Source organism: Carassius gibelio, chromosome A22 (assembly GCF_023724105.1).
Source record: "Carassius gibelio isolate Cgi1373 ecotype wild population from Czech Republic chromosome A22, carGib1.2-hapl.c, whole genome shotgun sequence".
In the NCBI taxonomy this organism is placed as follows: domain Eukaryota; kingdom Metazoa; phylum Chordata; class Actinopteri; order Cypriniformes; family Cyprinidae; genus Carassius; species Carassius gibelio.
This window is the reverse complement of record NC_068392.1, coordinates 4,066,064-4,084,204: the sequence shown is the minus strand read 5'-3', so window position 1 is coordinate 4,084,204 and position 18,141 is coordinate 4,066,064. Positions and strand designations below refer to the sequence as shown.

The window sequence follows — 18,141 nt, the reverse complement described above, 5'->3', positions numbered from 1 at the left end:
GTCTCACCCACCACTCTGCCTGGTTATATTGTAATGTCTATGTGGATTATCTGTGTTTCTCGAGCTTGTGTTCCGGCTTGTCCCTGTGATTCGTTTTGGTTTTGTTTTTGCCATGTTGGCCTTTTAGTTCTCGTTTGTTCTTGTTAAAATAAAGTGTCTCTTCCCTCCCCTTGGACCCAGATCTTGTCTCTACCGCGCCGTGACAGGAGGCCTGGTCTTTGAAGTCCATGGCCTTCGAAGTGTGTACATTCAACTTTGGGACACAGCTTTGGTCTTTACTTAACTCTCTTCTTCCACATTACTATCCTACCGCAGAACATGAACAACAGTGCCATCTAGGAGAGGCCTTAAAAATAGCACAATTATTCAGACACAACATCTTCCTCTTTTCAAGAATATATCAGACGTTAGACATCAGAAATATGTATAAGGCAAGAATAAACAGGTACTGTGAAACACAATTAAATATTATAACTTTTTATATTCTTGACTCAATTACTTTAACAGTTCAACCTATCTTAATTTTCTTCCTCATGTAAAACATAGTCCTTAGTCCAGATAGGTTTTGTGCCTTATTCTAGTACACATGAATGGCACACTGAGAGGGTTAACAGTTGGTGATGCAGATTGTTGCTTTTCATAAGTGTCAGCACCTCTCGGTTCTGGCCCTCTAGCAAGACGTGAAGCATTCCATATTTTACCATCATCCAGGAGGAGGTAGGAATCCTCACCTCTTTTCTGCACAACAGATCTTGGTCCTGTGAACTTTTGGTCACCTTTCTTTACTTTCCAGTGTTTCTTAATCCGCACCAGGTCTCCAGGTTGGAGTCTATAGCAGTGGTCCCCAAACTTTTTAGCGCCAAGGACCGGTTTAATGTCAGACAATATTTTCACGGACCAGGCTTTAAGGTGTGACGGATAAATACAACAACATAAAATGATACAACTGGCATAAAAACTGTGGTATATTGTAAATATATTAATAAACATGAATCCACTGTGTATTCTTATGCAACTTTATTAGCAGCGTCCTCATAACATCACGCCAACAACATAACATGAATAACATCCTCTCGCTCACTGACTCCGTGACGTTTAAACATGCCTTAAAAATATAAGATACCGCAAAAATCCACCGAGCCCGGCTCTACTGGTCCAATCAGCGCAGGGTTGTGCCAGTGTTGTTTTGTGTCGAAAATGTAAAATATATATATAACGAGCGAGTACATCATGAATCTATTTTCCCAAACCATGTTTTTGTCTTTTCCTGAATCACTACGGTACCCTTATAATAAGTGTTTATATTCGGACTATTTTAGTCTGGTTGGGGTCGGCAACGCTGCAGAGTAGCACAGTACCTGCGTGACTCGCCATAGATATAAACAGAGAGAAGTTCTTCCGCCAGACGCGAGCGCCAAAAGTTACCGACTGCAGCTTTAATGTAAGTTATTTATTCTTTCTTGTGCGCCCCTTAGGACTTAGCATTTCTCCTGGCATCATCCTGATTTGTAGTTTTGTTTGCATGTATCTACCATGGAGCAACTCTGAGGGTGTAACGCACACATTCAGACACATGATTGGACACGCACATGATTGGACAGAATCAAGGCTTTATCCGGCACGTCAATTTGTTCTTGATGCAAGCTCTGATGCTTCGCTTCAAATGTCCCATCACTAGCAGTGAGTGTTTTTTATTTTTTTAATTTTTTTTAACTAATCTGAAATCTAATACAAATGTGATTTCTTTCCCAACTGTTTATGTATAGAATTTAATGTATTTTAATGGGTATAAGGCATGAAAGACAACTTAGTTTAGTACTCATAGGACATGTGCCGTTTCACAGCCCATCTCTGTGCATTCTTCAATGAGCTCAGAAACGCACATATGTAACTTAAATAAGGATTAATCTTTTTTTTTTTTTTTATCAAATGAAAATATCCAGTGTTATTTTAGATTTGATTAAGTTTAATTTAAATTTCTGAACCTGAGATTTGTTCAGTTGTGTTTATTTGAGCTATTTCTTATTTTATTACTGACTGTTGACTTGCTTTTGAATGTGCCATAGAAAGGAAAGCTGTATATACCTTGGCATTGTTGAATAAAACAGTTCTGTACCTGGAAATGACTATTGTTTGCCTCAAACACCAGTTTCCTCCTTATGTAAATCTTGTGCATGCAAAAGACCACTGAAAAATGGGCAAATCAGAACATAACACCGAATGTGATGTTACAGTTGGGATCACTAACAGTTATGCCCCCAACATTTACATATACCTGCCCATGTTCTATGCCAGCTGAACCTGCACAGCTGAATAATCAGAAGTTCTGCAGGTGTGGAGAAACAAGCAAGGATAATCATGGAAATACATGTTATGTTCCAGGCTGTGCAGGGGATGTGATGTGCAGGGATGGGTTGGTGTCTGTATTCAAAAAGGCATGGAAAACAAATAACGCTTGTTCTATTAAAATAACAAGAGCCACTAAAGGGACGTGGCTAGCTGTCGCCTGTTACATTACAGTACATAAGATTTCACTTACCACATAAACAGAGTAAGAAGAGATGACTGAGAATGATGAGCATCACTGACAAGCATCTGATCTTGTAAAATGTGTGGTAAGTGCTGCCGAAAGTGAATTAATAATAGCGTATTAATAGCTTATTAATAGCGGCTCCCTGAGTCTTGCATTTTATATACAGTAGAATTACCCAATGATAAACAGTAACTGAGAGAGACAGTATTGAAATATACTTCCTGCTGTTTGAGCTGTGAGCTGAAATGAGCTGCACTGTGAACCAGCCAATTAGAGCAGAGCTCAACATTATTATTCATGACCCTTCCAAATAAGGTAAAAACAGACCAGGGACAAATCCTAGGGTTGTAAATGGACATGTAAACCCATTTCTGGAGATTTTTTGCCCTTACCTAAGCCACATACCTTCTATGTGGATATCAGAGAACAATGTTTTTTTTTTTATCTATTAGTCCAGTTGTTCTTGCAATTGTATTTTTTTGTTAAAACCTTAGGCAAACGTTCTTTGTGTAAGGTTTCTTTATGCTATTTTTTGTTCATGGTATCCAGCTGCAACAGAATGTTTTGCAAAAAATAAATAATAATAATAATAATAAGTAGGCTATAGTCTGGAACCATGTTTATAAAAAAAGATGTGAGATAAAAACAGTTCTTCTTAAGAAAATGTGCTTCTCTTTCTAGAGCTGGAAATAACTCCTGAAACTATAGCACTGCTTATCTGCAGGGTCACAGTATTAATGAATTAATATGTATATATAGAAATATACCCTTGAGTTCTAATATTTCTCAGACACACAGTAAGATATCTCAGTAATATTGCAATTTAGTTTGAGTGCATCTTTTATCTGTCAGATTTAGTATTTTATTAAAACTGTTTTGTGTAAAGCAGAAGTCAAATAATTTCATATGAACAAGACACACCTCACCCCCCCCCCCCACACACACACAGATACATCACACACACACACAAACACATAGACACAAAGACACACACACACACACACACATACAGACATCACACACACCCACACACATAGAGACATCACACACACACACACGCACACACACACACACACACACATAGAGACATCACACACACACACACACACAGAGACATCACACACACACAGTCTTCCAGCACTAGACACATTCTCATGCTCAAGCTGCCTGTCGACCCAGCAGATCAAACCACAGTTCTGTACAGATGTACATAAATGAGACAAAGACAAATTATTTTTAGCAGATAATTTCAATAATCAGTCTTTAGTTATTACACAATGTGATTTTTCGACAATCCCTAAACTCATCTCAAGACTCAGAGTCTGAGGTTATTTCAGGAGTAAAGCAGATCTGAGACCAGTGTTAATTTCGTTGACTAAATATTTTCGTCATTATTTTCGTCACGAATATATTTTTACCGACGAAAACGAAACGAAAACTAAAATAGAAGGCACTGATGGAGACTAAAACTATGACTAAATTGATTGACATTATCGTCAACGAATAAAGGACGAGACGAAAATAGACTGTGACGAAAATCAAATCAGCAGACGGGAGAGATGCGAGGAATGAACAAAAGAACCGGCAAAACAGAACAGACTGCATGAGAGAAGAGAACCAATCAGAGCCTGATTTATTGAGACGTGAAGCGAAGGTTTTCAGTTTTTATGAGCTCCCGGGAAGTCGGCATTCGAAGAGGTGATAGGGACTTTAAGCAACAGCCTCTGGTGGAACGGCAACGCCATTCTGGCGTTGTATTGCGCCTGCGCGAATTTAACTGCTACTTTGTGACGTTCTAATTTAACGGTCTACTACGGGAGAACAGCTGATTTGCCGGAGTCGCTACAACGTGAGAGGTTAGGTAAATAAATGTTATGTTTTTAGACTTATTTACATCATACAATATTAAAAACTCCTCTTCTGACAAAAGATTGTCATTTAACGCCAAAAGCAATCCTTCTCTTGCTTTTTTAAATTATATATTTTTTTGGATCTCAATAAATGAATTAATGCTGCGTTGCGCTGTTCTGTTTTACCGTTGCTTAGTGACTTTTACGTTCTTGGCTACAGCGGTGTGACGGCAAACTTCCGGTCGCTGTAGCCGTTCCATTCGCAGCTGTTGCTTAAAGTCCCTACTGTCTAAAAGAGCGACAAAATGTCCACAGCTCACTTCACGTTTGACGACGAACAAAACAAAACAAAGTGTAAGGCACGCAGAGCGCTCATTCGTGGCAAGAACACAACCAATTTGAAAAGACATTTACAGACGAGCCACCCGGACATTTTCTCAAATGTAATTTTACAACGATGTTCTTTTGTTTATTGAGCTAAGCAAAATTGGAATAGTGCAGTGCGTAGATGTTGTAGCATTAAATATTACGAACTGAAAAGTACTGTAAAATAGCCCCTTCTTCAAGTTAGATGAGAGCACAATACTAATACGTAATATCATGATAAATACATTTGATTAATACTAATGTTTAGTATATTTTATAATGTTCTACTTGTTGACAATATCACAAATATTTCTATATTAGTCATGTGAAACATGAATGTTCACATCCTATCATTATACATACAAATCTAGCAATATTGTAGTATTTAAAACATACAATATTGCTAGACAAATGAATACCTTATAAAATCTTGTTACTTTTTTTATCCACCTAGCTGCCAACTTATAAAATATTTACTTTAAATGTATGCACTTATTGTTCAGCTCAGCTGTAAGCTTTAAGGTCCTGGACCTAACGTTATTTTTCTTTTATTGATGGTCAATTGGCAGCTAGTTATTGTTTACATTATCATGACAGTGTTTGTTGCTGCATAAAAGCTTTTGAATCGAAATAAAGACACAGTTGTGTTGAAATAAAGTTGAATTTGTGTTTTATATATTTTGGTTAAGTTTGTTTCCTATACCAGCTGTAAAAAATTGTTTAGTAAATCTGTTATTGATTTTAGTCTTATTTTAGTCGACTAAAATACCAAGCAATTTTAGTCGACTAAAATACCAAGCAATTTTAGTCGACTAAAATAAGACTAAAATTAAAACAAATCAGATGACTAAAACTTGACTAAAACTAAAAAGAATTATAGTCAAAAGACTAAGACTAAAACTAAATTAAAATTTCGTGTCAAAATTAACACTGAGACTAGAAACACACTGAAGACTGAAGATCATCATCTCGTGGCAATGGGTGCGTACTCCACACGATCTTCCTCTTTAACACGCTGAACAAAATATCACACACACAAAAAAACAAAGAGAAGTGTTACTCTAATAAAATGTAAATGTGTTTTTTCAGCAAAAGGAAAGAGATTTAAAGTGTTCTTTAGTGTTTCATGCTCTTTATGTTGGCGATTTAAAAGAGTTTCTGTTGTGTTGTTGAGTTATGGTCATCATTGAGCTGAAGAGTAACACTTGTGCTTTGGTGTGTGTTGCACAATCATTGTTCAGTGAGAAATAACTGCTCATTCCAGTAATAAATGATGGTTACTAATATGTTATTCTGCTATATAGTAGTTAGCTGACACACAAACCTGGATTGTTTCTGTTTTATAAATCTGAATTCATTTTCTGGAAATATTTTCTTCAGTTAAATTAAGTTCATTGAACAAAGTCTGCAGTGTTGATAGGTTTTATGACCCTGACTTTTTTTTTAAATAGTTTCTTAGATGACAGAGACTAGACAGAGTAACATAAATTTGGGAATAGTTTGTCTTACCGATTTCTGTGTGTTTCTTTTGTGGATCGTCAGATCAGTGTAAGTGACCTCTTCTATATGAGTCTGAACTGTTTTGACATCAACAATAAAAGATGCATTAAAACTAAACACAATATTAAATAGATCTGCTTCTTTGCATCATGTTATTATTAAGGCTGTGAAATTTAAATTTATTGCATTAATGCATTAACACTTAATTATTTTTGACATCATTAAAACGTTTAATTTTAAAGGTAGGGTAGGCAATTTCGGGAAAGGCTAGCAATAGCAAGCTAGCTCTTAAAGCATAAGATCCCACCCTCGCTGCAAATCCCTCTCCAAAGCCACGCCTCCTCCAAAATTAACACACACAGACAGAGCTAAGTCTGATCAGCGAAACGATTAGAGACCGAGTTGATGGAGGGTTGAAGGCAGCGCTGTTAGATTCACTCATGTCTCATTCACCAGAAAAAAAAACACTAGAGTACAAAGCTCACAATATTACAGTAATAATGCCTTTCATTCTCGCTCAGTCTGCTATAGTGTAATGGAGCGTGCTGATGACGAATCATGTCTGTGCTAACAGTGAATGAAAGTATGCAAATACATACGTACCCCTCGGACTGAGGGATATGAGTGGATGAACATTTTATGGTCCTGAGCCTTCCATACACATTATAAATGCACATAGCTATATTTAGACTACTTACTATCAGGTTGATAAAAAATGATTTGCACCTAAAAAGCTACACATAATTTGTCTAACACTTGCCTGTTTGGTCAGTTTTTATGTGCTTCCAGTAGATGCAGAAGATCCCAACTGCAGCAACAATCATCAGAGATCCAGCAGAGATCAACACGATCAGAGAGACAGAGCCTGTGATGATAATCATTACTGTAAGAGCATGTGTCCGTCTGAGATCAGCTCAGTAAATAATCACATACATCAGCTCTGCTGTACCTGAACATGTGTGACAGAGCTGAGTGATGTCCAGATGTTGAGTCTGGTTGCTGATGGGATTGTTGAGCACACAGCTGTAGCTGTTTTTATCCTGATATTCCACCTCCAGAGGTAGAGAGAGACTGATGCTGAGATCAGACACACTGATGCTGGACAATAAACTGTTTCCTTTGTACCAGGAGAGAGTCACATGACCCACATTCACCACTGAACACACCAATGAACAATTCTGCTCTGAGGATGAGGAGGATGATGAAGAACATTGTGAAGAGTTACTGCTGATGACAGGAACAGACAGACGAGCTGCAGAACATGGGTAAATGTACAAAACGAGTTTATTTTCAGTTCAGTGTTAAGTGTTTGATCTGTCACCTCGAACTGTAAAGCAAGAATATGTAAAAGACAGATCAAATAATCTCTGCTCACCATAGACAGAAACACTGAATGTTTTTGATATCAGTTTTGCTCCCCTCATCTGTAGTTGATAGACTCCAGTGTGTTCAGTTGTGATGTTTGTGATGGTCAGAGATCCAGTTTGATCGTCCAGCTTCAGTCTGTCTCTGAATCTCTCAGTATTGTTAAACGTGAAGGAGGTTTGTTTCTCAGTGCTGATTTTAGCTATGAGAGACCTTTCAGCTCCAAATTTCCAGGCTATGTCACAGTCTTCAGGTATCTCAGTAACATTAGTGTTTAAAGTGACAGAATCTCCCTCCATCACTGACACTGAATCAGCACCTGATGAACATGAATGATAGATTTCACACCTTGATTTTTTTTAAAGTTATCTGCTAGAGCAAAATCAGTGTCTAAATTTACAGTTTAATTGTGCTGAATATTTGACTCATTTTGTCTTATGACTTTTTTAGACATTTATGGTGACTGCAGAAGTATTTAAAAATTTTATTTTTTAGAAATACATTTTGAAGAAAAAAAATAGATATAAACACAGACATGTACATTTGCTGTGGAGATTTAAATTATTTCCCACAAATTTTAGCATTTTTTTTTTTTTTTCAGTGTAAAATTCCACAGAAAATAGAAAAGGGAGACCTTATTTTAAATTAATATATATTTTAAATTTATTGTATCTCATAATAATGATTGAATAGCCTAATTCTTAACAAAAAATTAAACCACACACACACACACACACACACACATATAACAACTTACCAATCAGACTCCTGCAGCACAAACAGAACAAAACAAACATGTGAGTCATTTTTGTTCAGCGGTTCAGTGTCTGATCTAATAAAACCTCCTCTAAAAGCAGTCCTTCACTAAAGACGTCCCACAACAGAGATTGACCCTCCTAGTTCACACGCTGCATTTGCATATGATATAATATTATAGTTCAACTGGCCCTTATTAAAATATTAGCTGTTCTTAATGTGTGAAAATATTCTGTATTTTTAAAATATAGCATAGTTTTTGTAAGGTAGTTGCCTGAATTTGTTAAATATCTAAAAGTGGAAGAATAGTTTATGAGATTGTGTGGTTTAACTACATTTCATGGTAAAACTGAATTAAAGTCTACTTATTTTTAAATTGCTGTGTGATATGTATTTATTCAGTTCTTAAAGTTTGTGTATGAAACAAAAACTAAAACAAAGTGCAAAGTTAAAGCTGTCTGCCATCGCACAGTAACAGATTTGTTCAGCTTCTGAGTCAAACTGAAAGCTGCTATCTTTAAAATGAGCCACGTGTGAGTTGGTGAACTGAATGCATGAACCAAAGACGCATAAGAAGAGAAATAAGCACTGAAAGCTGAACTGACAGCCGAATGTGGCTGCAGATGGTCAGTTTGTATGTTGAATTGAGTTGGTTCTTGTTCAGAGAGACAGCAGGAGGCAGCACAATGATCTAGCAGACCTGTCTTCATTGTGTGCATCGGTTCTTCTCAGTAGTGTGTATTTACAGCGCACCTTATCAGGTAAAAGAAGCACTATTATTAGAGATGTGATTTTCTTCTTTCACCACAATCAGGGCGATGATGTGCAATGAAAATCTAATTGTTTAAAAGTGACTTTGTAAGGGTATATTTTAGCATTAAAAACCAATGTATTTATAAGTAGAAGTGTTTACATGTGATTGTAAACAAACCATGATTTATGCCACAGACATCATCACAAACTGGCTTTGAAACGGTCATTTTGGAACCAATATTTTCATATATATATACATATACATAGGCTATTTACACTTACTCCACTCACTAAGGGGTGGTGGGGTTACACAAGATTACTAAACACTTTTTATACAGCACTCCTGTGACGTACGGCATCATTTTAGCTGTCTTTTTTTTACATGATCGACCCAAGTCTGAATCCTCCTTTTGCCGAACTCCTCCTTCTTCTCCCTTTCCACATCACATATAACATCAGAAAGGAATCTACTTTCAATAAAAATGAAGGAAATATATGTAAAGTAATAATAAAGTAGAGAAAAAAAGGTGCCTCACGGATGTTTATTGGTTAAGGTTAGGGTTAGGGTTAAGTGAATGGATTAATTGTCCCATTTGATAATTTTAATAAAATTATCATTTACAATCATTATTATTGCATACTGTTTTATAATGCTACAATAATGAGGTGCAGATATCTGACACTATTTGCAGCAAGTAGTATAAACAGCATTTAACTACAATTATTGCAAAGAAAATACTCATCATTTTATAGTAAATAATAGAATATATCGCTATTTGCACTTAGTGAATTTAGCTTATCGATAAAAAAAATACTACTATTTAAACTTAGTGTAAATAGCATATATGTCTGCACTCCACAGCTGCAGTGGAATACGTGCATCACAGCATCAACTTCATTCTTGTACAGGTGTTTCTGTTGCTTCATGACTATGTCAGTATTTGGACACTAGATGGCGCTCCGACAAAGTGAAAGTGAAAGTCATGACATTAGCCAAGTAGCACGTCCTGATGTGTTCCTAGGTCAAATATATTCTTGACCATATCCCTACACCTAAACCTAACCTTAACCATGAGTAATCCCTAAAATCAGAGGAGATGAATGACACTGATGTACAAGCACCAAACACTGATTGTAAACTTCACAAAATCTATAAACTTGTTCTTCAAATCTGATTGGTTAATCACAATGTTGTTCCAGGGTCAACAAAGATGTTGTCCCAGGATCATATCTCACTTGGTAAAATCAGGTTCTGCAGCCAAGTATGGAAACCCATAATCTGAATTGGTGCTTTTTTGACAAAGTTTAAAAATTATTAATTTTACTAAATGTGTAGTTATCGCATTTTGCCTTTGAGTGGCAGCACTGTTATACTAATGAAAAAAAATCTAGTTTGTCTAGTATCATCACAAAAAATAGACAATATTATCCCAAAATCCTGCTAAATGTGACTAAATCGGGCAGAGGTGGGGAACATTGATCCTGGAGGGCCGGTGTCCTGCAGAGTTTAGACCCAGTCTTAATCAGACACCCCTGAACAAGATAATCAAGCTCTTCAGGACACAGGCAGGGTTTTATTTATTATTTTTATTTTTTCAGTGTTGGACCTAAACATTAACACCATGGTTTTCTGTAAATCTGATTTGAAATAATGGGTGCAATAAAAAGCACTTTATAAATACATCTAGCTTTACTTGAATTGACTGATATTTTATCACACACTGTGTTATCTGTGTGTCTGTTAGATCCAGTATTTCACAGTAAAGTCTGTTTTGTTACAGCTGAAGTCAGAGTGTGTGTTTTAAATTAGCAGGAAGTAAAGAGTCCTTCAACCACAAACTAATGACATCTAGTGACATCGATCAAGCCACGTCTCTGAAAAGCGGACGCAAAATGTTTCTTGTTTTGAGGATTTGTTTAATGAAAAAAATAATGATAATAAACTTCCTTAAGAAGATTTAAGAGTCAAACATGAAAATGTTCCAGTGGGCCAAAAAAATTAAACTATTTGTGAAAAGTCCTTATATTTCAGAGCACATTAGTTAAGTGGGAATTTCTATAGTCCATCACTGATTATCACAATTCAACAATCTCAAAACTCAATCCTTGTGTTTTAAAGAGCTCAGACTCTAGTTCGCCGCAGGATCTTCCTGTGAAAGCCACCAAAGCACGTCTGGTATTTACTTGATCATCTGCTCTTGATGAGAAGAGCTTACTCTACATGATCCTCCTCTTTAACATCCTGTAAAACACAGCATTAAATCACAAAAGCATGTACAGTATGTGAATCTCAGATTTAGACTGAGACGTTGTCTCAAATATTTCAGTGAGCAGTGGAAATATGAACTAATGTAGATCTGTTACTCTTTAGTTACACTTCAGAAGAAGTGTCATTAGTATTATGACATATGAATCACTATTTCTCACATTGAATAATGATTTTATGACTTTAATACATATCTAATATGGTTCTGTTTTGTATCTTTGTCTTTATTACACTGTTGAAATGACACACATAGCATGAATTAGTGATGAATAATCTTACCAGTTTCTGTGCTTTTCTTTTGTAGAACATCAGCTTGTCTAAATTAGTCTAAACCGTTTCAGTGATAATAATAATGGATTAAAACATCATAGCATTTCTGTTTTCAGTGTGTTTTAATAAGGCATGTGTAAAACAATTAAATAGTCCAGTGTCACCTATATAGATATTTGTCAAACCCTACACGTACATGTATTATTTTGTGTTTTTTCCACTGACCTGTGTGCTGAGCTGGAAATCCTATCAGAACTTAATGACAACATGAACCATTTTCTTTGAGCACGCTAATAGTGAGAATCTCTGAAAGCAGGCTGTTCAGACTTGACATAAGTGTGATTTTAGCATGTGTGGATCCTCCCCAACAGGATTTGACCACCTTCACTGACCACACACTAGGGTTTCACAATAATAATAATAATAATAATAAATCATAACTTCACTTATAATGCACAACCTGTGTAGAATAGTATATTAGTGTATGAGTGATAGTGTAATTAAGAATAATGTGTAATTATTGGACAGTTTATCAAACATCAGTAAAGCTGTTTTTTGTTTTTGTTTTTGTAAGTCAGATTGTAAGCTTCATATTAAAAAGAGAGGAAATGTAGTAGGCCTACTTTTTAACCACATCTACTGACACATGCACATAAACTCACATCCATCAGGTCAAACTAGGTTTCTGTGTAAAGGAATGTGACCACACAATGTTTTTAGAGGACTAGTGTCGCCTTCGGTGAATCACGTTCATTCTCTTCAGCTCATGTTTTAATTTTTGCCGAACTTACCGTGAATCAGACACACAACACTTGTTTCCTTATGTTTTAAATCCCCTTTAACCTACTATTTCTGGTGGCATGCTCACAGACCAATCCATAACTAAACGACACGACACTTTGCCACCGATCACGTGATTTTATGAGAAAATAAATGGAACTTAAAATGCGCTGAATACACAATATACACACTTTGTTTCATTGTTAACATCACTAATAGTGTAAATGCTAACTATATCTAATTATTACGAAATGGTATTCAAAGTAGGCTCTCGTGCTCATTACGCGTTGCAATGTGCCCCGCCTTCCTAATAAAGACACACACACACACACACACACACACACACACACACACATAATCACAATCACATCACCTTTGGATTCTGTCACAATTATGTAACCAGGAACATCGCGACCTACATGTAGCCTAATACTAATTGTCTCTTTTTTCTTCAGGTGTGAATATTTCAATCTTGAAGGAAACCTTTTAACAGAACTTCTTTCTAATCGTTGTTGATGACTTCGCGATTAGACAAATGTGTCTGAATCGATTGACCAAGTGAAGAAAATAAAAACAATGGAAGGCTTTATTGTGCTCATTATAATTTTTGTCGTCGAAGGTAAGTTACAAGGAATTTCAACTCTACCCTTTTTCTTCTGTTTTTCCCGTCGCTGTTTTAAACAATTACATGTAATTTAGTATAATTTAGAGATGTGAAGTAACATGATTTTCATAAAATTCTTAATAAAAAAAAGAAAACAGATGACTAACTGGTAAAACTAGATTAAGTTTTGTTTTGTTTCTGTGAAATTGGCCCCAGTTCACACTTTAACATATAGCCTACATTGTTCTTTGTGTTTTAGTCATTCAGATTTAAAAATGAAATTACAAAATTAAGCTGATGATGCATTATAATTTTGCATTTGACCTCTGTGTTGTGTTAAATAAATCGGAGAATGTTTTAAAATAAGTAGTTACAAAATGTGGTTTTAATGTCTTTTATAAAAATGGCTTGAAATGTCAGTAGAAGGTATTTTCAGATAATAATTCACGCACGAAAGGGTTAATTTAGATTTTATTATCCTGTGTATATATTGCCTTCAGTTTGATGGGTTCCTTGTTTTGTGTTAAATCACTGTTACATGTTTTTCTCAGCTTTTCCTGACACAAAGTGTTGCATTTAGATCTGTCTCTCCAAATGTTTCCCAATTACCATGACACTGTCATCACTGTAAAATGAACACACGCACACACACACTTAAGTAATTATTGTTTATTTTGTCTCCAGCTGTGCTTGGATCAAACTCCGTGTCAGTGACGGAGGGAGACTTTGTCACTCTTAAAAGTGATGTTTCCATGCAAGAGCGTGACCAGATGCTGTGGTATTTTAATGACACCCTCATCGCCCTGATCAGAGATGATCCCAGTGAGGGTTGTGTGTATGATGGAGAACGTCAGAGATTCAGAAACAGACTATCAGTGGACTTTGAGACTGGATCCCTGACCATCAAAAACATCAGATCTGAACACGCTGGACGCTACGAAGCAGAGATCGTCAGAAACGAGAGCTCAGAAACCAGCCAAAGCCACAGCGAGTGTGACAGAACAAAAATCATCACAAAAATGATCAACACTGGAGACACCATAAAGACGTTCAGTGTGTCTGTCCGTCCTGATTCATCTAGTGATCGTTCAGACATTAGTGGTGAGTCATTCAGACAGAGAGTATGTTCTTCTGCATTTACAAACATGACTGAATGGGAACTATCTGAACAGTGAAAACACATTTACACTATTTTATCTTCTGTGAATAATTCAACATTTTGATAATATTCGAGATAGTATAATCGGTAGACTCTTTATCAAACAGATCACTTTGTCTGGTGATATGTTGCCACAATGCAACCAATGTTTATAACAAACCAGGTTTGTTCTGTGTTTGGAAAGGTTTTCCTGCAGCTAGAAATGGATATAGAAAATAAATGAATTAAAAAATATATATACTAAATGCTAATTATGTTATTTCCTTGTGTTTCCCAGCCTCTCGCTCTCGTCTTGACAAATCCAATAAAAGATCTTACTATAAGGAGAAGGAACAAGTGTGTAAAAAGAGTATGTTTTCTATTCACTTTCTTTTTTATTTGTATTTATTTACAATAGATGACATGTTTATTATCTTACAAAGGGTGACAGCTCCACATATATTCCTCTTCTGATCTCTTTCAGTAATGTTCAGGTGTGCCAGTTTTGATTTTAGTGTTAGTATTATTACTATATTGTGGTTTTATTTATTTTTACCAGAGATAAAGTGGAAGAAATAATCAAATAATCCAATATGAAAAAATCCCTAACGGAGGAATTAGTCTTTCACATCTCTGCCATGTATCTCTATAAGATTGCATTAAGAGAGTTTATCTAATGAGAACTGTGTACCAAAGTGTCAGATGCGCTCCCACTGACGTCTGTCTTCATCTCTAGGTTCAGTTCTGTCTGTAGGTCTTGTAGCAGGAGCGTGTGCTGTTGCTGTTGTTCTGGTGGCTGTAGCTGTTCTTGGTGTGCTTTACTATCGTGACGAGACCTCTAAAAAGGGCAAGTATTATAGTGAGAGCAAAACATCATCTTTATTAAGCAAAACTTGTATTTAACTGTCTCTTTTTTTAACAGAAGACAGGGAGAAAAACAAGTCTGAGCATCTGCTGGCAGTCTCAGCATGAGGTAAGATATTGTTTTACTGTAGCATGTATTAAATATACAGTATGCAAATGGCATGTTAGAATTAGTTAGAAAGACAATTATAGAAGTATCACCTGGAGCAGAAAACCAGTCATCAGATGCACTTGTATATTTGTTGCAACAGCCACCAATACATTGCATGGGTAAAATATGAAAAATGTTCCCTTTATGCCAAAAATAATTAGGATAGCAGGTAAAGATAATGTAACATGAAGATATTTTGTAAATTCCCTACTGTAGACACATTACAAAAACATATAATCATTAGTAATATGCATCGCTAAGAGTTTCATTTGGACAACTTTAAAGGTGATTTTCTCAATATTCAGATTTTTCATTTTTTATTTTATTTTTTGCTTCCTCAGACTCCAGATTTTAAAAAATTGCATCTCAGCCAAATATTGTCCGATCCTAACAAACCATACATCAATGAAAAGTTTATTTATATCTCAGTTTTTTTCAGAAAATAATTACTCTTACTCTTTTGCTTTATGGTGCCAGTAGGAGATATCATTTGCAAACATTATTTTTACCATGTATCGTAAATATCCAGTGACATTTCTATATGAACAAAGATTGTGACAACAGATGGCGTAATGCAAACAGAGACACGATCTCACCATCATCCAGTCCGTCTGGAGAGACATGAAGAGACAGAAAAACTAACCAGAAGAAATGCATGGCATCTTCAAAATGCTTGGAGAAATCTTTAGTATCTCTACATTAACTGTATTTTATATTTCCACTGAAATGGAAACAAAACCTCTCAACTCAATCTTATATTGATGACAGATGTGTAAAATGGTTCATTTCTCTCTCTTTATCTTGTGATTCATTGTTTTCTTTCAGAAGGGACGGTTCCCCAAACGGTTCAGTGGACATCTAAGGGTTAAACAGGACTAAAGGCACATTTGACTGTATGCTCCTTTAAAACACTAAAGTCACTTTTGGTCTCATAATACTAAGTGGATTCATGCCGCCCCTGAGCTGTGGAAATCCATCTAAAGCCACTTCAGATGCAGACTCTGTGCCACATCTGCAGTGCAAGCAGGAGTTTGAGCCTTATTTCATTGAATTGTTAAAAGCCTATAGCAAGAACAATAAGAACAGCAAATAACTGTTAAGGTGAATAAAGTTGTGCTCAGTTCACAACAGTTTGTATTAAGAATGAACACTAGAAGAACAAACAGGTTTGCAATCCGAGTGATATAAATATCCATCTCCTGTCAGCGCTGTAAGGACACTCCATACACCTGTCGTAAGAGCTTCTTCTTTCTACATTTAAAGGGTGGATCAAAAACTAAAATAATGCATGACTGCTTCCTGCTGTTATCCAGGACCAATGACATCCTCTTCCACACCAAGTCCTCCTGGGTATTCTGTTGTCTTTAGTTGGACATAGTGTCTTATTATTAAAAAATGCATATATAATACATTTGAATTTGACAGAAAACAATCAAATAATTTAATGAAAAAATAAATGCTGAACATTTGTGTGTGTGGATCTGTAAGTAAACGGTACTAACGTCGAAATAGATGAAACATCCGCCTTGAAGTTTTAATAATAATGTGCAATCAAAATATAAGATAGAATATCATACCGAAGGGACACAATCTCAGGTGTGTGATGCTGAACCCTTAGATTGAATTGTAAAGTTGTTGTTATTATGCTTGTTTGGTTGGTTTTGTATTGTTTGCACTCTTCTGAACTGATGTTTTATGTGCAATAATAACTTGCTCAATGTTCATTAAGGGCAAACTGATTTAAAAAAAAAAAACAGTGTAAATATATATATATTGTTGAATGTGGAAATGTATTACAGAAAAAAAAAAATACTTTTACTGTTGTTCTTAGTTTGTCCACAGTGAGGAGCTATGTTACAAGCTGTGACGTCATCGCTAGCGTTCATAAAATACATCCTTCAAAAATGGGATAGGCTTATATGAATTGGAATATTTAGAACAAAGACTATATATATATATATATATATATATATATATATATATATATATATATTAAGAAGAATTAAAAAGACAGCATTCGATTTAATTTAAAATAAAATAATGTAGGCCTATTTAAGGACAAGAACCCCAAGGCACTCGAATTGTAGTGAGAAGTTAAAAAGCCTTTATACGTTAAAACTCTTGGTGAGATGTACATCTACATGCCTTCATCAGGGTGAGGGTAATTAACATCAGCTCAGTTCATTTAACAGCAGTTAATTATTCAAATTAGAAACACCTGGTCGCTCTGTGTAGAGCAGCTAGAAGAAAGAAACACATTTCAAAGATCTCACAAAAAAAATATATATATATTAATTTCTACTAACACAGTACACCTACTGTTTCCTTTCTACCAAGAGTGAGTCACGTGACCCACATTCACCACTGAACACACCAGTGGACATGATAAAGATTTTATGAGCCGTCACAGTGCAATAGCCTTTTTTTTTTTTTTTTTTTTTAGAAAATTAGGGTGTAACAAAGTTCATAAACCAGGAAGAAGGCTGGAACCGGCGAACATGTGAACAAAATGATATCTATAATTAAATAAACACAAAGTAAAAGCGGCTACCCCTCAGGAAAGACATGAAAACATAAAACAACATAAAATCTCTGTGATAGCACTAAGCCGGTTTCAGTTTTTACCCAGATAAATTCACGTTTAGCTTGCAAACTCTGAGTTTTTGGGTTAAAGAAGGGAGGTTGGTTTTTAGCGGGTTATGTTGCCATGGTAAATTACGCTACACTGATAGGCTTTAATCTGGGTTAAAGGTCACAAACCAGACTTGACCAATCAGCTGTGAGCAGAGTGACAGCACTGTGCTGATCCGTCACATGATCTGTATACACTTATATTCATTTCAAATAAATTATTTATAATTACTGTTAAACTAAAATTGCTCGTGTGTAATGGATTCATAATAATATAATTTTATAAATCATATAAAATAACTAAGTAATTATCA

At 35.6% G+C, this 18,141-nt stretch overlaps 1 protein-coding gene across 1 annotated transcript; it reads left to right on the top strand.

Annotated features, from left to right (window-relative positions):
• Positions 1-12,796: 12,796 nt before the first annotated feature.
• On the top strand, positions 12,797-16,913 carry LOC127942886 (uncharacterized). The gene is made up of 6 exons (XM_052538899.1): positions 12,797-13,058; positions 13,728-14,144; positions 14,480-14,551; positions 14,918-15,028; positions 15,104-15,154; positions 16,022-16,913. The coding sequence occupies exons 1-5, from the start codon at positions 13,016-13,018 to the stop codon at positions 15,151-15,153; spliced, it is 693 nt and encodes a 230-aa protein (XP_052394859.1). The 5' UTR covers positions 12,797-13,015; the 3' UTR covers position 15,154; positions 16,022-16,913.
• The last annotated feature ends 1,228 nt before the right edge of the window (positions 16,914-18,141 follow it).